General features: G+C 34.9%; 1 protein-coding gene across 27 annotated transcripts in view; it reads left to right on the top strand.

Annotated features, from left to right (window-relative positions):
• CLASP2 (cytoplasmic linker associated protein 2) overlaps positions 1-21368 on the top strand; it is a 151273-nt gene that overhangs the window by 107260 nt on the left and 22645 nt on the right. For 11 of the 27 annotated variants that reach the window (XM_064506461.1, XM_064506459.1, XM_064506468.1 and 8 more), the window contains 9 exons: positions 1668-1838; positions 2776-2883; positions 7037-7099; positions 7811-7917; positions 11236-11480; positions 12135-12198; positions 17242-17405; positions 18549-18627; positions 18769-18819. In XM_064506461.1, the coding sequence (XP_064362531.1) occupies positions 1668-1838; positions 2776-2883; positions 7037-7099; positions 7811-7917; positions 11236-11480; positions 12135-12198; positions 17242-17405; positions 18549-18627; positions 18769-18819 (1052 nt within the window). The remainder of the gene's footprint in view (positions 1-1667; positions 1839-2775; positions 2884-7036; positions 7100-7810; positions 7918-11235; positions 11481-12134; positions 12199-17241; positions 17406-18548; positions 18628-18768; positions 18820-21368) is intronic. The other 16 variants (XM_064506475.1, XM_064506474.1, XM_064506470.1 and 13 more) reach the window with 3 other exon arrangements.

The raw sequence follows: 21368 nt of genomic DNA, 5'->3' as shown, positions 1-21368 counted from the left end.
ATTTTGAGAAGAGTAAATTTTCAGATTTGACAAGCTATTTGAGAAAATCTAAGAGTCTCTGGTACAGTGAACAGTTTTCCAATATTTTATTGTTTTATAAAAAGATGTAAAACATGGAGGGGGGAGGAAGGAGGCATAGCAGTATCAGGTCTAAGGTGAAAAGCCCTAATAGGAAGAACTTGCCAAACTCTTAATTTTTGCAGAATGCCACACAAATTTTGTAAATTTTCCCACTAGTTTTCTCAGTTTTTGTTTCCAGGCTGTATAATATTGCATGTATCATTTCTGCTGAATAGGTCCATAGTTTAGAAAACAGTATTTTGCTAAATAATCATTTCAAGTTTGAATTCAAACAATGAATCTGAAAGTATATGCATGGTACATGGTTTTGGTCTTCTCCTGTCCACCCAGCCATGTTTTATTTGGTTTTGGATTTGTTTTTGGTTTTTGTTTTTTCCCCCCATATTGTCAAGCTTTAATCAGCTTACATCTTTTTTAAACATGCCTGTGGCTTTTTTTTTTTTCCTAGTAGTATATTTGCTTTTTTGTTGCTACTAGTAGTCCTTACATAAGTGTTCCATGAAACTCACTTGAGATGTTGCATGATAAGCTTATAGATCTGATAGCATAGCTGTGGTCACACAGCTACCTGATTATATTTAAAGGATTACTGAAAGTTTCATATCTGTTGTGTAGTTAACTTCTGGTTAAAATAATGTGTTGCTTTTTAATTGGCCAGACTTCCATTTAAATTCCGTAGCTTGAAACAGTAATGAATATATTTATATGAACTGGTGGTATGAATACAGTATAATCGGAGAAGAATGGATTGTTCATTAGGGCTTAAAAGTTAAATTCTCCGTAACTGGAATGTCACAGGGTGGAGATAATTTAGAGATCAGTGACCAGTTCCTAGTAGCAGGTACAGTGTACTGAAATGAACAATTATTGTACTTTAAAATTTACAGTTTTGGTTAATAAGAAGGTAAGATGCTTAAATACAATGTATTGATCAACTTTTATTTAGAGCTTGTTTAATTAAAAGAAGTTTCCTTGGAATCTGTGGAATAGCTTCCACATAAGTGAATGTGAATGTTTCCATTGTCTTCAGAGACATTTAGATTTAGCTTCTGAGAGAGCAGTGCTTCAACACTTTAAAAAGCACAGAAGAGTTTAAATGTTAGGAAAAATAGTAAATTATTTAATGATATTTGTTGCTCTGAAAGAACTTGAATGATTATGAAATCACTGTTTTAAAAAGGGACAGTTGCTTCCTAGCAGGGTGGTTTTTTGATTTTGGGTTTTTTTTTAATGAGTCTAGTGAGGCCATGTAGCTTGGAAAATGAACATGAACCATCTTCGTATTAGGGATATTAGAACTGTTTATGAATACTAGGAATATTATTTGTGGTTTCTTGAGCATATGTAGTACTAAATGTCATGTCAGGTGGTTCTGGACTTGCATTGATAATTCTCTCTACCCTGTATATAATGCTTTAAGAACTTGTACTGGATTATTCTATTTCACATTTTTACCTCGTGAGTTCTTCCAGACCATTTCAATCTGTCACCACTTTCCTACTAATTTTAACCCTTTTTTTTTCTTTTTTTTAACTTGGTTGTTAATATTCTGTGCTTTTAATTACATTTATTCATTTTGCCTTCAGCTGGCAGTAGATCTGGATCTCCTGGAAGAGTTTTGACAACAACTACACTTTCCACTATGAACACAGGGGTTCAGAGAGTGTTAGTGAATCCTGCAGCTGCACAAAAACGAAGCAAAATCCCACGAAGTCAGGGATGCAGTAGAGAAGCTAGTCCTTCTAGATTGTCAGTAGGTAAGAATTGCTAAATAACTGTTTCTTTATAGAACTTCTTTAAGTGATGAATACCTGCAACTCGCAATTAGTTTCAGGTGAGTGGTAAAATTAGAACACCTCTAGACAAAAACATAACATTTGCCTGAAATCTGAGGCTAGTCTTTGATATATGAGACAGCTTTAAATTTAAGGTGAAACTTTTGTTTTTTCCTGTCAGAATGCAGTAGTTGTTTTTACCTTTATTCCTTGTTTTCTTCCTTCCTTCTCTCCTCCTTTCCTCTTCTTACCCCTACCCCCAAGTGACCCACATCCATTAAATGAAAGTGTGATAGTATTTTGAAAAGATAATTTTCTTTAATAATTACTTTTATGTCTTCTACATATGTGTGTGTGCATGTATGTATACTTCTGTTACACAAAGATGAATGTTGTGCTTCCTAAACCTTGTGGTATAACCCGATTGCAGTTTATTGAAAAATATTGGTTGATTTCAATGGTGTGGCTGTTGTTCTTTGTTTTGTATTTTGATTTTACCTTAGCTGTATTAACTGTGTATTTTCCTTTTTTGAAAGCTGGGTTTTTTTCATTTGCATTACTGTAGTTTCAATTAATGAGAACTTGAGCCCAATTTCTCAATTAATTATTCTGTCTGTATTTTTCATTGTTTGTTTCCTCTCCATCTTTTTCAATTGTTTTTTCAATCATTCTGTAAAGAGTTGGTAAATTCACATTTTTAGCTGTAAAGGAAATAATTTCACTGAACTGACTGCAGTTAGTGTAATATTCAGCACAATCAGCAAACTGTCTGAAAACAGTTACTACTCATAATACCATATAATCAAGTCAGAAAAACATCTTTGATCTTACTGAAAAACAGGATTACATTAAAACTGCAACTTTTCTTATGTCTTCTCCCTTCTGTGCTGCTGTGTGTCTGTACCCTGAATCATACTAGCACGAGGCAGCCGCATTCCTCGGCCTAGTGTGAGTCAGGGGTGCAGTCGGGAGGCCAGCCGTGAAAGTAGCAGGGACACAAGCCCTGTCCGCTCTTTTCCACCCCTTGGTAAGTACTCAGAGCCCCTTGTTGTGCATGGCTGTCTTTGCCCTTCATTATCTGCACCTAACGAATCCATGCCTTCTTCATTTAGCTTGTAGCAGGCCACCATTATTTTCCCTTTCTTTGGCTCGCTTACTATTTACTTTGGAGAATTGACCAATGTGTGAATGGGTTGCACACTGGAAAAAATAAATGCTTTGCTAGTATTAGTCTTATCTTAAATACCCAGAGTCTGCAAAGATCAGAGTTTTGTGTGTGCTTTTTCTGTTGTTGGTATTTTGAGCTTACGTGTTTCTATTGCAGTATTCAGTGCTTGGGTAGTTAGATAATCCTTTTCTCAGTGATTGGACCAGCTAGTGCAGAGAGTGTAGTTTGGCTGTCATCCCCCACCTTTCCCTGTTTTGATAGCTGGGATCTGGTAATATTAAAAATGACCCCCTAATCAGTGAGTCATTTTGCTGATGTGTAAGAATAAAACAAGCTTCATTTTGTCTCCCTAGCTGGACTGCTATCACTGTACTATGCATAAAAAATAACAACTTATGTTAATATTATTTCTATTTATTATGTATATCTATCATATAATGTACTTATTTATATATTTAATAATAACAACAACTTATAACTTAAAGCAAGTAAGTGTGATGATGCAGATAAGAGCCCAATCTACTGAAGCAGAATATATTCTAAGGCTGCTTTACATTTTGTAGAAATACATGGGGAAAGTAGTGAGGGCCTTATCCAAGCAGGTGGATCAGAGCATGGTTCTGAAGCTTACTTTTAATCTTGTGTAAAGGCAGTGATAAGTAACTGTAGGAGGAGCTTCCATTAGATTAGGCAATAAAAGAGGATTTGAAAACGTTTTAAAGTTCACCTCCACATAGCCACTTTTAGTCCTCATTCCTAGAGCTACTATAAGCAAAAGTTTCCTTTTCACTTAGTATTTCAGTTTATTGGCCAGACGTGAGATTTTGCAAGATTATTAAACTAGTATCTGTTTCTGAAACATAAATGAGGCATAGGAACAATAGCTTATAATTACTATAGTATGCTATAGGCTAAGGATTTAGGGAAACTTCTCATCTTCATGTATCTTTTTAAAGGTTGCTACAAAGTTGGTAGCTCATTTTGATTAAAAAAAATTTTTAGATGTAGGGTTTTTTGATTGCTTCTGTCATACAGAACTGTCCCTGTAAGGTTGTGGCTAAAACTGACCTTTTCTGAGTTACCTTTTCTGAGGTAGCCTTCAATATACATCCCTCTTATCTGTTTCTTCATGTTTCAGTGTAATTTACAATTAAGGACATTGTAATTTTAGCCATGAAAATGTTCTGAAAATAGTAAATCTCTGGTTTTTATCTCAAATCAAGGCAGTTTAGTGTACTTCTAATTGGCACTGGAAGTTTATTGTGATCTGTTAAGGCAGTGTGCTTCCTGTCAGCTCTGGTTTTATTGGGAAAGTATGGATTAATTGAATGAAAGCTGCTTCAATACCTAATGCTAACTTACCCAGATGCTATTTAATTGGGATATTAAACTAAAAGTAGACATTATACAGGCTCCATTGTTAAACTTGTATCTTTTACTAAAACACAGCTGGCAGATTGTGTTGTACTATACATGTATCTTTCTTAACAGTATTTTCCACATCCTTTAGTGTTTCTTTTGCCACCCTATAGCTTGAATTCAACTGCATGCATGTGAGATCTGATTTACATTTAATTTTCAGTCATCTGCTCATTATTTTAAGAAATCTGTATTAAACTAACACCATAATAATGATAATTGTTGGGTCATTGGGGCAGATGCTACTTGAGATTTTATTTTTATCAATGGAGTTTTTGATTTCTGTGTTCACATATCAGAACAAAAACCTATACAAATACAATAAGCTGTGGTGTTTGATAACACAAAAAATGCAGTGTAGCATGTATAGGAATCCAGAGTTAATAAAAATAGCTGTACCTGAAATAAATAGGATTTCTTGTTTTATCACTTCTAATTTGATGGATTTCAAATGTCATTCAGTGTTTCGTTGTACCAGTTTTGTCTTATGGGTTGTAATTAAATTCCATTAAAGACACTAATATATTTTTCAGGGAAAGAAGTAGAAGATGGAATGATTAGGCAAATTCAGCTCTGTATCTGTATCTAGGCAGTCTTACATGGTTGGGGAAAATGTCATTTATACCATGTCTGGTTCTCAGCAGAGATTTTTTTTTTTTGTGCACAAATACTGTGCCCTTTTGGGCATAAAATGACCCAAATGTCACATAGTTGCTTCCCTGTATGCATTGGTGTGAATGTTTCTGTAGTCTCACATCTCAGTATAAGATTACAAAGAGAAGCAAATGATTTGTAATTTATATGGAGCTACTTATCTTTCTGTTACATACAGTAAGTGTTAAATATCAGACTAGGATAACTTCCATATTTTAGTCAAGAAATATATTGTTATTTTTGTTTTTTTAAATAATCCTTATTTTGATTTGACTTTTAAAAAATGAAACAAAAGCAAAAGCAAGTACTTAGGCAATCCCTGCTGTTTGAGGGGTCGAAAGAGTATTCTTGAAAAATAATACTTGAAGTGAGATCCTTTTGATCCAGTATAGTGCTTCCTTTCACTGCTTTAGAAATTTTTCTTGCATATTTGAAATATTTTTGGAGACAGGGTCATCTTAAATTGTGTGTCTGATATTTGATGAGTTAACTGTACCTTTAATTTTTAGGGCTTGTTGATGGAAAATTATTACAGATTATCACATTATTACTTGTATTCAAAGCCCTATCAGTCTTTTCGCTTATATTTTGGCATACTCTATCCTGTCTCCTTTTCCATGCTGATACATACTTTCTAAAGAACCAAGTATTCCATAAAGTATTCTTTACAAAACAAAATTTCATAGCTAAACAGCTTCATGCGTTGTAGTTTGACAAAAAATATTTTGCACTTCAAGTGAAAGAGCAGTGTTATTTCCAGGACCTTTACAGGGCTCAAGATTGCTTTGGAGTTCACTCAGGTGAAGAGGTGAACAAACGTGATTCTGTCCAGCTTGAGGTTATTTGATTCAAATCACTTTTAAATTGCATATGTTAATCAGAGTACAGGATGATTCACTTAATTCCTGATTTCTGTTTTTACTTCTTTATGTGTCCAGAAGATGATATTTGTGCTTATAGTTAATTATTAAATTATAAAATTGTATCTGGGATTGATGTTGTTTTGGATGGACATCTGAATTCAGTCAAAAGTTGCAAAACTAGTTTCATCTACATAATTGTAGAGTTGTATTTTAAGTGAGCTGGAGAAAGAAGATGGCTTGTCTAAAAGCACACTGAATTTAAAACTGATTAAAGAAAGAAAAAAGTAGCAATATGAGTGAACTTCTTCAGGATCTCTAGAAGGCCAGTTTTATACAAGTGCCAGAAGGAGGAGAAGGAGGAGGATGCTCAGTTTTATTCAGAAGTCTTTAAGGATGTTTGGTTCCCAGTTTCCATTACTTTAAAGAATTTTAATGAGCTATGGTAACATGTGGCATACATACCTCAATTTCACATTTTACTTTTTTAAACAAAAAAATACAACTGTGAAATTTTACATTAAATTATTTTAAACTTTTAATTAAAATGTAATAATGTAAATTTTCATCTACAAAAGGGTGATTTTTAACTGAGGTTGACTTGCCTGCACATAGCAAGAACAAGTTATTGCAAATTGTCAGCTGCTAATACTGTAAGTCTGTGCAGTAGTCACTTTTTGCAGATAATTGTTTGGTACGTGAGCTCTGGCTCTCGAACTGAAGCATGGAGGACTGAGTTAACTCTGCAGTGTAAAAACAGTATCTGTAATTTTTTAGATATTTCTGAGGATTCTCTGTGTGTGCACCTGTCTTCCTGTTTTTCCTTCTTTGAATTTATAGTTGCTTTTAATTAGCTCTTAATCTTTTAAATTAAAAAAAAGCATGAAATGCCCAGTATACACAAGCCTGTCTGTTCCGTAATTGAAGAGTTTCTTGAAGCTTTTTCTTCCTTGTAGTGTTTAGTTTCTTGTGCTAAAGCTGAGTCTCTTTGATAAATATTTTTTTGTTCATCTAAGCAACTGTTGCGGTACTTTGACTCCATGGTAATAGATAGGGTTTATATGATCCTGTTATTGCAGCTTCCAGACATCACTCCAGATCCACTGGTGCCCTCTACGCTCCTGATGTTTATGGGGCTGCAGGTGAAGGATGAGTACACTTTGCTGTCATCTGTGCGGTCATCCTGGATTTTTTTTCCCCCACCCATTTGGTTATCCTCATAGTTCAGTTTTAAAAAGTATTTGCATTAATTTGAGTTTTGTTTTTAATAATCCAGGTAGATGTATGTATGTTTTAGATTTTCCCATACTCCCCACCGTGCTACTCTTTTCTTTCCTTATTGGTAATCACTTTATTTTTACTTGCAGAAGGACTTTCTGTTCCTAGAAGTTTTACATTTTTTTCAGTGTTTGTAGAGCATTCTTTATGCATGTAGTTTTCTAATCAGAACTCTCAGTAGCCTTCCTATTGTATTTGTTTCCTTTCTAAATAAAAACCCAAAATGAAGAAGATATATCAACTAGTGAATGTTGTCAAAAATAAATAAACGAAAAGGAAAAAAAAAAAAAGGACCGTCCCACGTTCTTTCAGTTAAAACCACTGTTTTCTTTCTTGTGGGATATTGAAATAGATTATTTGGTGAATGTTTTTGGTTTTTACTTTGTTCATGTTTTTGCTGTACGACTAAAGACTTCAGAATAAAAATATCCAGTATTTTAACTGGTACATAATCTATTGGAAAATGTTCAGCAAATACTTTTCTTCTGCCTGGGTTTTTTATGCAATTGTGAGATTATTCTCCTATGTTGCTATTCTGACTGATGTTTTTATATTCGTTTTTGTTGTTGTAACAGGTACAGGCTTTGGAATTAGTCAGTCGAGCAGACTGTCATCGTCAGTTAGTGCTATGCGAGTCCTGAACACAGGTTCTGATGTGGAAGAAGCAGTAGCAGATGCTTTGGTAAGAATCTCGCATTTATCTCAAGTAGGACACAGTCTTAAAACATTTGTTATCTGTCTATTAAAATACGCAGAAGAATTTGTCATTAGTTATTGGTTTCTAGGTGGTGGGGGGAAAGAGAAACTGAATTACTGCTGCACAGTGTTGGAATTTGTTTCATAGAGGAGTCTTAAATTTTGAAAAATGGACGTTGTCCATGGCAGACAAGAAGTAGGCTTGGACTGTTCTGTTGGTTGCAGCTCAAGGAGCTGCTTGAGCAGGTGGCGCTAACCAGCAGGTTTCTACAGCAGCTAGACAGAGTTCTGGGTAACTTGAAGTTGTTGGTGGGCTTCCCAAAGCTGGGAGTGATGAGAGCTCTGGGATCAGTTTAAAGTTTTTCTGTCCAGCAACATGTGAAGTTGCTGCTGAGGAGTCAAATCGGTGGCCTGGCAGGCAGCGTTTCCTCTGTTCGGTTTTTTGAGTTGTTGCGTTTTCAAAATGTTACTCTGAATTTCTAACTGGTTATGGAATTCTCATTCCTAACCTTACAGTTCCTTAAAAGGGTTGTCTTGGTTTCTCCTCCTCTGTGCCCCAGTTAGTGGAGCTGAAAGTGTACTTTACGTATTTTGTTAGTCTGACCTTTATATCAGCAAACTGAATTCTTTGATTAATTTAGAATACTGATACTGTGAGCTTTCTAAATTTTTATTATGTACTGTAGACTGATGTTTGCATATCATCACGTATTTGTATGTACCTGTTATCTAGCTATCAGAGTGCTTTAAGGGATTTGTTATTACTCTGTTGTAACAAAAAGAATGTTGGGAATACTAGTAAAAAAAAATTAGACTTTAATAAATTGAAGAACAGCTAGATATGACTGGATTCAGAGAGAAATGAATTTTTAAAGGAAAAGAATGTGGAGAAGTCAGTCATGTTCATAAAGTCTGGCAGTTAATTGGTTTCTTGGTTAGTATTGTCTTCTTGGCATGTTATTTTAAAATTTGTGTGTCTCCATTGGAATGGAGATTATTACATCTATGAAATCCTGCCTCACAGGTTGTGATGTGGCAGGTAGTTTTTTTACCTTTCTGAAATTGTAAAATTCTAAAAAATTTTCATCAGAGATCTGGAACGCTATTTAGTAAACTTGAACCCAATCTGGATTTTTTTTTTTTAATTGCCTTTTGATAGGGTACAACAGAAAAGCAGTCCACAGATCATGAATAGTCTGTAGGCTGTAATTTGAAAACCTCTGTTACAGATTTATCTACGTTCCTGTTAGACAAAGACTATCTGTAGTGCTTCTAGCAGCTTCATAGCTTATTCAGATTTTAGCTTGTCAAAGCATGTACTAGAGATACAAATTGAGGAGAAACTCGTGCTTCCAGGGACTGCTCTTGAGACTTGAATGTGTCCTTCCTTGTTGAAGCAATAAAGTTAATTCATAGGAACTGGTTTGTATTAATGTTTATAAAAACATCATGCTATTTTTGCATCCAGATAAAGAGAAAATTTTGTGTGTATTTTAATTGGAATCTACTGTAACAACTTGATCAAGAAGAAATTTTTAGTAGTGTAGTATTAGCTTGTCTGGTTGCCTACCGTGCTCTAAATGTATATAGATTGTCCTCTACAGAAGGCTCCATTTAGATGGAAATCGGGTTATGAATGCCCTTTTTTGGTGTACTGGAGCCCCCACTCAGAACTGTTTTTTTTAAAAAGTAGAATGTAGAGTCCTGACACGTGTAAAATAAAAATCAAAAATCTTTTGGATTGCGTTGCTATTTTTATGATATGCAAGATACTGTATTTAACTATAAGTAATACAACTCAAGCCAGAGGATCATAATTTCTCAGGCTCAGATCTATTTTGAATATAGGAGGCATGAAATGCAACAATATGGTGGCCTTGACATATTTTTGTGCCTGTTGCTCCAATGCAGCCTGTAAGGAAAAGTCCAAAGAGCGAGCTTCCCAGCCATCCTTGAAATTTCAGATTTTTTTCTTTTGTTTTTATAAATCTTTACTTTTTATGATAACCTTTTTTAAAAATGTTCATGTTTTTGTGATTTTTATCCCTGCCTTTATTCTCTTACATGTGCATGTTTGCATGTACTATTGAGAATAAGCTACTTGTTACATGATGTATTGAGCAGTTTCTACTGAGATATCCTTTAAGTTATTCAGCAACCAAAAATGAGAACCTTGTGCTAATGCCAATGATAACTGAGGGAAAAATGTTCCCTTAGCACTTGCAGTTCTTGTTTGAATGGCAAGGTTTTTTTGCAGAGGCATGTATTTTTGCTGTTACGATAGCATTTTCTTTCTCTAGCCTTTGGCCTGTTGATTTGGGGGTTTTTTTAGAGGGCTTGGGATTTTGCATTATATAATTGATTTTTTGTAGGACATACTGGCTGCAGTAGTGATTGTTGTACTGACATAATTTAGAGATTTTAGGTGTCGAAATGAAGGTACATGGAAAGACAAGGATGGAGAAGTTGATGGAAAAATAAAATTTAAATGAATGTTTCCTATTTAGGTAGCAATTGACTGCATGTATTAAATGTTCCAGTCCAAGTAACACTGCATAAGACAAAAGTATTTTGACAGAGAGGTTTCTTTTGTGAAGAACTAGTAGAAAATATCATGTAATATTTCTCTGGAAATGGTAATTTTGAAAACTTTTGTTGGTAATGTATGGTGTGCTAATCAGGTACTGAGAGCTAAGAACAAAATTTATGGTAGGGTTGTATGTTTTCCAGTGGCAAGTAATATAATAGTCACAGTACTGCTATGCCTTACCTCCCTGTTCTCAATTTCTCTGTTTCTCTTTAATAATTTACTGCTATCAGCTCTTAGGAGACATACGGACTAAGGTATAGAAACTATTTTCTTTCTTCAATAGTTTATTTTGTACCAAATGTTAACAGTAAAATATTAAATTAAAATGGTAGAACGTGGCATTTTAGAGGTTTTTCTTATATTCTGAAATATGTGTAAAGTTAAACAAAATAACTATTGTGCAGTACAGTTTTTGTCATCCTACCTCACGCAATTTTGTGGATTTTTACAAGTAAATGTAGAGTTGAATGTTAGGTCAAAGGTATATCTTCTCTGCATTCATTTTGCTTTTATATTTGGAATCCTAAGGGATCAGCACAGCCTTAAAAATATTTTTATTAACTTGGTTTGACCTGCTGAACAGTTGAAGCCATTGTCATTGAAGGGAGTAGGGGGTCACATTGATTTTTGGAAGTTTTGGTCATTCTACTGAAATAGGTATGTATGATGATACTTTGAAGATCGTTACTAATGTCGGTTGTCTCTGTACAATAGAAGAAGCCTGTGCGAAGAAGGTACGAGTCCTATGGGATGTATTCAGATGATGATGCCAATAGTGATGCATCAAGTGCCTGTTCAGAAAGGTCCTACAGCTCGAGGAACGGAAGCATACCAACATACATGAGACAGACAGAAGATGTGGCAGAAGTCCTAAATCGCTGTGCAAGCTCCAACTGGTCTGAGAGAAAAGAAGGTCTTTTAGGTCTGCAAAATTTATTAAAAAACCAGAGAACTTTAAGGTAAGAAGATGCATTAATAGAAAAACATTTTAACTTCAAGGTTGAAGGAAGGCAAGGAAGGTAGGAAAGGAGGCTAAGGTTCTAAAGAACATGGAAGAATGGGAAGAGGGAAACCAGGGTATGTGTCTGGGAGAGTAAGCATGGGGAAGGATTGAGGAAACTAGTTTCCATTTTGGCCTCTAGTATATAGGATCTGTTTAAAAAGCTCAGTTTAGCAAATGGACTTTAAAATCAGATCGTCCTTAGAATAAGAAAAAATCCAAATTTGTATGGGTAAAGTGGTTGCTTATAGTGGTGATGGAAGGCCTTACTCAATAGAATATTTATTCAGAGGAAACTAGCTACTAAGAAAGTCTTTTTTATCATGTGTTCTACATTTAGGTAGTCATTAATGGGAATTTGAAAGGAACATTGGTCTGGTTTAATATATGAATTAGTTTAAAGACATGTATCTAGGTTAAAAGTCGTATTTTAAATTACAATATGTTTTTATTCTTTTATACTTGTCTTAGGCAAAGTGCTTTTTTTCTAAGTAATTTGTTTACTAGATTATTTTGATTCAATACTTACAGTTGATGTCACTGATTGCTATGCATTAGTGTACTGATAGTATTAGCAGGAGAACTGACTAATGTATTGTTATCACTTTGACAGTCGTGTTGAATTGAAAAGGTTATGTGAAATCTTCACAAGGATGTTTGCTGATCCTCACAGTAAGGTATGTTTAGGTGGTTCTTATTTGTAGTAAACATTTGAAAATACACATTAATGATAAAGTTTGTTAGCACTATTTGCACATGTAAAAGTTCCATAAATCGTTTATTCCCTAAACAGTTAATGATTTGAGATCTTGAAGAATGTAATTTTCCACCTTACATTTTGCAAGTTTACTGAAATGAAGGGAAGGGCAATTTTAACTGAAGTGTATTAAAGTAGTGCCACAGTGTCAGTGTTCAAAATTCTTAGGTGTTTTTTTTTTAAAAAAGCCATGATGTTGATAAAGGTCATGTCAACATGACTAATGGTTTTCATTCGATTAGAAACAAAAAGCCCTAGTGCAATAGTTAAAATCATAAACAAAGTGTTATGAATAAATTGTACATGATGAATCTGAGGAAATATTCCAAATGTGTATTTATTTGCTTTCCAGGGTATGTATTCTGTATTGTGTATTGATGATATCTTCCTTCAGTTTCATAGATAAGACTGGCAGTTGAGACTGTTGAATAGTTTTTACACCATTGTTAATCTTCAGTGAGTAAGATGGAGAGTATATCACTGCCAGTAATTAAAGAAATTTTGCTTTTTTATTCCTTTTACCATGGTAAACACCAAGTATGGATGATATAACCACTAGAATAATCCTCTTGTTTTCTAAGGCCATTTTTAATCTTTTTTTTTTTTAACTGAGTTACCATCTTGATTGTATTTTTAAGACTTTTGTGTGGGAGGTGGGTTACTACTGCAACTTCATATATGTGTATATTATGTATTGCAATAATATCTACTAGCAAAAGGACTGCAGGTAAATACAGAGCTGAACAAAGTTATGGTATTATGTAGAAAACATGTAACTTCATATTTAGTTCAAATTACAGGCATATTTGGAAGAAACCTCAAATTTGTTTTATGTTTGTTTGTTTATATTTATTTGTTTTAAGTATAATGTGCCTTCTTTCTGTCCGCATTTCAGAATTGATAAAAAGATAACCCATAGCAATTCAAAGCAAAGCCATTATTTCGCAACCGTTGGCTTTTCTGAACAGAATTCTCAAAAATGGCTTTGATTATGCAAAACATTAAACATTTTTAGTCTTCCTTATTTGGAATCCTCTGATTGAAAACTGAACTCAAAGTGATACCAAGTCTTGACAGATTAATTTGGTGTTCTTCTGCCGTGATTTTTCCTGCTAGAAAAAGTGACGTAGCTATCTCTGACACCATGTATTTCGGAAGAGACTTTCATTGCACACAGGAAAATGGTCTTAAAGCTGTTCACAGACTGCAAAAATTCAAAAAAAAAGACGAAAGGAAACCAAGAAAAATCAAAAGAGAACATGCCATGGAAAGTTGGAACATTTAAGTCAGAGGAGAAAAAAGAAAATTAAATATTGGAATATTACCAGTTTCCAAATCAAGTAATGACAAAATCACTAATAGCAGCTTTGCTTAATTTTGTTTATTCTTGTGTTAGTTAATACTGCACCCCTGTGTATATCAGTACTACCCTGGAGATTTTTGTATGTTGTGGGGGCAGGCATGCAGTGAAAACATTTCAAAACTTAGGTGTGTCACAAGAGCATTTTAACTTTTCATTAAGCATTTCTAAATGTTACATTGAATTACTGCATTCCATTTGATAGTGTTTCTTTGTAATTACGGGGTATTCTGACATAAAAGTAATGTCGCTTTCCGTTCTAAAATTTGGCCTCTGTTATGTATGAACAGTACTGTTAGCACCAGTACCAGTCATTGAACGCTTGCCTGCTTTTTGATGTTGCAAGATTATTAATATTTCATCAATATATTATCAGGAGAATACTTCAAACTTTAAGTATTAGAGTCGATGAACTGTGATTTTTTTTTTTTCTTTTTTTCTCACGTTTCTATATGGCTGCACAAATCTCATCTTAATTTTTTTTTCCCCAAGTGTCTGTAGGAATTATTGTCATCACTTTTGTTTTTTAAAGGTTTTATGTTAACATGATAGCTGGATGCAGGGAACTGATTGGAAAGACAGAGTAATATCATTTGGAGGGGAGCATGGGAAAATGATTTAAAGGAAATACCAAGTACTTCTAAAATAGTTTGGATATCCCAGTAAGATTACTAAATTTGTTATAAAAGCTTTGAAATACCTTTTTTGTTTTGTTTTATTTTGTCTTCCATACAGGAACTTTGTACCGATGGCCACTAATTTGTGTGTTTTTATCTTTTTTCCCTCTTTTTCTTTTGTTTTGTTTTTTTGTTTGTTTGTTTGTTGGGTTTTTTGCATGCCGTCCTCTGTGTTGGAACTCTCTTTAGAGAGTAAGTTGGTTCAATATTTGTTGGAAGCCTAACCTTATTTGCATGAATGTGCAATTAACCCTTTTTCTCTGTTTTTCTTCCCCCAAGAGTTCATGCAGTGTCAAGCCTTTTGCAATCATAAAATGCTATATACAATTATATAAACTGTGTGGTAATCTTTTGAGATGTGCTTTATCTACTAATTAAACTGACATTGTTTGGTTATGCGTTCTTGCTTTATATTGTGGTGGTTGGCACATCTGAAATAATTCACTTTAAAGGTAGATCAGTTGTAAGTATTTTCATATCTGTTTATTTTTCCACTATCAAATTATTATAAATTTCAATCTTAGAAGCTTGATTTCAGAATTTTAAGTTACATCATAAAAATGGAAACTACAAAAACTGTAGTAGCCACATACACTGTTCAGACTAAAGGTGGTTCAGTTCCATTTTCCATTCCAAATTCATCCTTTACTTTGATGCTCTTACAGCTTTCTTAGATTCTTCATGCTTGGGGTAAGACACAAAGGTACAATTAAAAAAAAAAACAAAAAAAACCAAAAAACAACTCATGTGAGTTTTTTTCGAGGCCTTCATTGTGAGGGGGCTAAGATCAAACAAAGTGTGCAAACAAACATTCAGTAATCAGTTATGAATGTGTTTTTGATCAGTTTAGAGGTTTGCATTATTTTTAACAGCTTAAACTGGCACGGGATCTTCGAAGCACTTCTGCCGTAGTGATTCATAATTCACTTCATAATGATTTTAATTTAAACCACTTTCTATGCTTAAAGCATCATATGACCTATACATGATTCCATCAAATATAATGTCACCAGTTCATTCAGCTTGCAGAGTTTAAATGAAAAAGTTTTGTGTATCAAAGTATCTACAGACTTTAAGAAACAGGCAGTGTTTGTAAACTTGCTGACCTGCATAGTTCAATTTCATAGCCATTTGAGAAGTTTTAAATATAGTTGTAAGACCACTAGTGTAATCTCTGTAATACCAGAATTTCTGCTTTTGTTTGCCTGGATTCAGTGTGTTTTTCCCATGTTTTAGGCCTACAAACCCAAAGGTAATCATACTGGAATACAGAAAGTGCTGTTTGGTTTGGTTTGGTTTTGCTTAGGTCCTATAATTGTGCCCGCTTCTTGTGCATCCACAAAGTGGTATGTTGTTTTGGTTCAGCCAAATACAGAAGCTATTTGCATCCTGAGCATGAAAGTTTCTCCCCACTACTGGGAGGGCAATGCTTCTACCTCAGGCTACAATAAAAGTCCAGAAAGATAGCTGTGGAGGTAGAGAGAAATAGATTTTTTTTTTAATTATTATTGTCAATGTAGTTTGCCGCAAAAGGGAAGTCATTTAAAGTAGTTCATCTTCATGGGCTTTATATTGAGTAGGATTTTTTCTTCTGTTTCTAAAACAGCTTTTCGGTGTTTAAAGTTTCTGTGAAAAGTTTCCCTTTGGAATCTGAAGGGATCTGAATTTACTACTTGATTGTAATGTCAATTCATGAAGCATTCCTTTTTAAGCTAACTGTATGGATTTTTTCACTTGGTGATGTGAATTTCTTACCTTGGCTTGACTACCAACATAAAAAGTTGCAGCGGTCTAGTTTCCTCTGCCATGCTGCTGCATGCCTTCCTACTAGATCAGTGTTGTGGAATGAAACCCACTTTTGTGGTCTGGTCTCTGCAGCCACACAAGGTATGATCACAGTTTGGGATCGTCCACTCCAATAGACAATGGCAGAAGCCGGCTTTACGACAAACCAGATCAACTGCAAGAGGATGTGTGGTTCCAGCCCTTCCCTGGCACTTCCAACTTTGTACCTATGCCATAAATACTCAGGAGGCAACATGCCCCCAACCTTCTTTAAATCATAACAGCAGATCTGCTTCTGTGCTCAGCTGTTTGCTGGAAGAAATCAGACATTAAGGCAGCATTTTTAGCCCAAACACTCGTATCCCTTGCCCAAGAAACAGGAATGCCATGGGCCATACTGATACAGAGCATATGCTTGTGATTTCACCATAAGTCTTTAAAATTGTAAAATTAGTGAGAGATACTAAAAAACCTATTTACTTGCTGGTCAATGTTACCCATTTATTATGCCCTTATTTACCCTTCCCTCCAAAAAGCCCTTCCTCCTAGTCTTAAAGCTGAGGTAACTATAAATACATTGGGGTTTTTTTTGTGTGTTTGGATACCTGCAATAGCAGGTGAATCTTGTTCTGTTTCACAAATGTTTTATGGAAAGGAACTGGCCATGCTTCCATGGTCTTGCAGTATTTCGTAATGCAGATATTTACAATGAATATTCTGCTAAAGCATTTTAGTAACTTTTTCAGTTTTAAAAAGTGTTTTTGTAGTCTTTGTGTGATATGTAAAATTGACTTAGTGATAAAGCTTGAAAGGGTAAGAAATTAAGTTTTACTGAAAAAATTGAGGTTGCGCCAGCCATCACAGTAAGCATTTCTTTTCTTGATGATACTGCATGGAATACGTTATTGTCAAACTTCTACAGAAATCGGCTAACGTTTCCAATATACTCTTGTATCAGAGTCTAATGAAAAAAGACAGATTTCTTTTTCTTTTTCTTTTTTTCCCCTGCTTGGCTGCAAAACACTGCCTTTCTCTGCCTCTGATTCCCTTGCTGCTTTCTTTGTTTGTAACAAAGCACACGTCAATGTCGTTTCCTCTTTCGCCCCATCCTACCCTCTTTCCATCTTCTTCTGCCTTTTAGGTATTCAGCATGTTTTTGGAGACACTAGTGGACTTCATCCAGGTCCATAAGGAAGATCTGCAGGACTGGCTGTTTGTATTGCTGACACAGCTATTGAAAAAAATGGGTGCTGATTTGCTTGGGTCTGTACAGGCAAAAGTTCAGAAGGCACTTGATGTCACAAGGTAATGAGTTTAAGAAATAATAATAATATTTCTAAGTACTTTGTGTGTGTGTGTTTTGTGAGATTTTTGGAACAATAAAGAGCTTACAGCAGGTAGTGAAGCTTGAGCAAACCTTGCTCCTGAAGTGTTTTAATTTCCTAAATGACTTTTGCTTCAAAGAGTTTGAACCGTTAATACTGGAAAATTAATATGATACTACTTTTCTGATTTGAAAATGTGCATCTGAGCCATGTATGCTTAGTGTCTTGCCATGTGTTTAGTGATGCAGTGCTTGTGTTTGAATTTTTTTTTTATTTTGATATCAAAGTATTGTTGCAATACTCATCCCTTAAAGAAAAGGTCAGTCGGGTTTTAAGGAGTAAGGTGGCAATAGGGGATTTGCTTTCTCTCCACCTTCCCCACTTCGCTAATCTCCTGATTCCCAAAATGATCTGCAGCAACAGAGCTGGGCCTCATCCCTGGCCAACTTTATTCCCAAATGAAAGCCAGTTCTTTAAGTAGAATTGGGAGGGCTCTGGGACCAACTTCTCATCCTCCATTCTCTGACGTACGGGACAACTTACCTGTTCTAGACCTCTGTTGAGCGTATTCATGTGGCAGGTCTGCTGTGAAATACGGGGAAGGGTATGGTTGGCTTTGAGGGGAGAGAGGGAATATGGTCATCTGCACCTTCTTTCTCTGTCTGCTACAGCAGAGGCCTTGACGTATTTCGAGTGTGAAATGAGGGAGAGTAAAGGCAGATAAACAGTGTAACAAGGTAGCCCAGAGAAGCATAGTGTTGTATGTACTTCAGCAGTACTCTAGTGCATAATAATTTTTGGATTGTTGGAATTGCATACATTTAGAATCAGAATACTACCGTATCATTGTTATATCATCTGTTATTTCTTGAGTAATATATTCTAGCTATAATTGGTTGACACCAGAAAAATTTTTAGATTTTGTTTTTTACATACTAGCTCAATGTTTCTGAGAATAATCTATAATGTCAACAAAATTGTTAGACCTAGTTTGTCTTCTAGAAGTGATAAAGCTTTTGTGTACTTGGAAAAAAAAATGCAGGCTTATTTAGCGTCTCCAAACAGGTATCAAAAGTAAATCTCATATAACTAACATGATGTGCTTGATTTCTTTATTTCACAGGGAATCTTTTCCAAATGATCTTCAGTTCAGTATTTTAATGAGATTTACTGTTGATCAGACCCAAACACCCAGCTTGAAGGTAAGAATTTTCAGATTCACATTGCAAACAAAGCCTTTGTTGATAGATGTTTTCTAATCTTAATATTTGAATTTGGATTGTTTTTATATTGTTTTTAAAAAAGGTTTTCAATTAGTGGATTTTGTTTTTGTAAACTTTCAGACAGTCAAGCCAGCACTACAGGACCAGCTTCGCTCTTTTTGGAGCTCAAAGGTTTTTGTCTGAATTATTGTCTTTATTCTTAACCCTATGTCAAACTTTTACAGTGTTTCCAATAATTTTTATTTGAATGCATTCGTATGCTGTTACTAACCTCTGCAAGAAAGTCGAAGCATGCAAATGTTCAGTTTTAAATGTTACCCTATTATGAAAGTGTTTGCTGCAAGAGCGATCTAATAAAACCACAGTACTGTAAAAATGAGCAACAAAAATATGGCCGCCTAACATCAAGCTGGTTATGCAAACTCACTCTATCAAGTCTTTTCTAATTTTATGTTTGTGATTTCCCAATCCTGTTTTCCTAGTTTGTGGATAATTTTTCCTGTGTTTAGTATGATAGGTTTTGAATTCATTTAAATGAAACTAATATTAATATGAACCTCAGTTGTTAATTCAAGATAAAAAGATAATACAAGATAAAAATCACTAGGCCATAGACCTGCCACAACAACTGAAAAATAAAACTGAATTCTGTAGTACCTTTACAGTTCCAAAAAGAGTTGATCTTAGGATTTGCTGCATTTATACAAAAAAGATTTGCAAGTGAGATAAATGGGGAAATAACAAGCATATGATAACTGGCATTTTCTGCTCTATCCTGCACGAAATATTTTTACATAGTTTGATACTGCACACAAATATGACTTTTCCCAGATGATGTTGAACCTAAAGTCACATGAATGTGCCTTTTTTTTGTCTACAATACAGTAAAACTTACATTTTTAAGCTTTTGAGGACAGTTGATACGTTGACCACTTGCTTCGTAGAGCTGTGTTAAAAAGGGACTGCTGTCATTTATTGAAGACAGCAAATGAGGTAGTAAAAATCAGTTTGTTGTTTAAATAAATTCTTGGAACAAATTTGGCTTAGTTTTGTTTTGTTTGGTGTTCCTCTTTAGAAAGGTGAATTTGATGGTTGAGACATTCTTTTTTTTCCACGTAATGCTATAGTTGCTAAACACAAACTGGTCTTGTTTTAAAGTTGTAGCTGTCAGTTTGAAAGGAGACAGGGACTCCTACTAGGCTGAGCTGGGGCTAAGATCAAGAATGTTTGGGTTGTGACATAGAAGGAATTAAAAAATCTGAAACACCTAATGAGACGATACTCTGGAAATTATTTCCAGTGTTTGATAAAGAATTCTGAAATAAATGTTGTTTGTAAAAGTCACCTTCTCAGAAGACCAGCTGTTAGTTTGAAATAAAATCAGGAACATTTCAAATTAAACTTTTAAATAGTAAAATAAGTAGCTATTTAGGAGAAGGTAATCTTTTTTTCAGAAAACTGCTGTCTACCCCTACTTCTGTCTTTGCCAAGCACCTACAACTTGTGGATCCAGACAGTAAAGTTATTGAAAGTAAATTGCAAAAGCATCTATTTAGTATCCACATCCTTGAATGTTTTGTCCTAAATCCCATCCTCAGTGCACTCAGATACCTAACAGATTAAATAGATAAGCATAACAAGGGCACTGCTCCATTTCATGAAGCCTTCGACTTTTGTTCCTTCCCTGAATAAAAGATTCTTCTGGTGTAGGGTGTGCTTTGGGGCTAAATGTACTGGGAAACAGTGTTCCCTCTGTGACAGAAAAAAGAAAGGATCTTCCGTATCCTTAGAGATGGTCAGATACAAGAAATGATAGTTGATCCAGAAAAGTACTCCATGGAAGAATTCCCTTCTACTACAAATGACTTTTCCCACTGGTTTTCATGTGGTAGTGATGTATAATCATGACCCTTTGGAGTAAATTGTAGCTTTAGCTGTAATATTTACAAACATAACTATAAGCCTTGAAAAATAAAAGTCAAGCTTTTGGAGGAGCCACAGAGGTGGATTTAATGCACAGCTAGCCGGAAAGAGGACTAAACATAGAGAAGGTATGCTTCTACTGACCTAATCCATGGAGGGATGCACACCAGTGCATTTTGCAGTCCCTTACTTTTTTGTGTTACTTTTACATGTATGTGTGGTGAACTGCTGAAATGTAGTTTAGAGGTGTCAGATGGCTGTATCTACTTCGGTCAGATTTATGTATGGAAATAAGAGTGAAATTTTCTAGACTGCCTATAACCTATTAAGCTGATCTTTGCAGATAGCGTGTATGCTTTCCAGTGGATGGGTATCGTTCTGAAAAATACTTCAAAGCATCGCTTTCATTTTTCTGAGGTTGAATACCAGGTGGCTCAAATTCAGTGAGGAACTAATTTAAACATTGTGACCAAAGCTCCTTAGAAGTTTCTGAACCCTTCTTTCCTTTGCTAATGCTGATTTACTGAAATCATAATTTTTCACTGGAGGACATTAACTGTTTTGATGAGAGGATTTTCTTAAGTACATACTAAAATTCATGGGTTTAAAAAATAAAAAACGAACTAAAAACCCCCAACAGGTTGCTAAAATGGATGATGGTTCTCAGAGTTGGGAGACCCTTTTGAAACCAATCTTCAGTGGATGTTTTAATCACTTGGTTAAATAGCAGCAGAGATGTCACTTCCAAGTAGCCGGTAACCTAGGGGTTAGGACAGGCCCCTAGGATGTGACAGTCT

The sequence above is a fragment of the Dromaius novaehollandiae genome, chromosome 2 (assembly GCF_036370855.1).
Source record: "Dromaius novaehollandiae isolate bDroNov1 chromosome 2, bDroNov1.hap1, whole genome shotgun sequence".
Taxonomy (NCBI): Eukaryota; Metazoa; Chordata; class Aves; order Casuariiformes; family Dromaiidae; genus Dromaius; species Dromaius novaehollandiae.
Note: the sequence above shows the minus strand (reverse complement) of the source record. Positions and strands in the feature narration are given on the sequence as shown.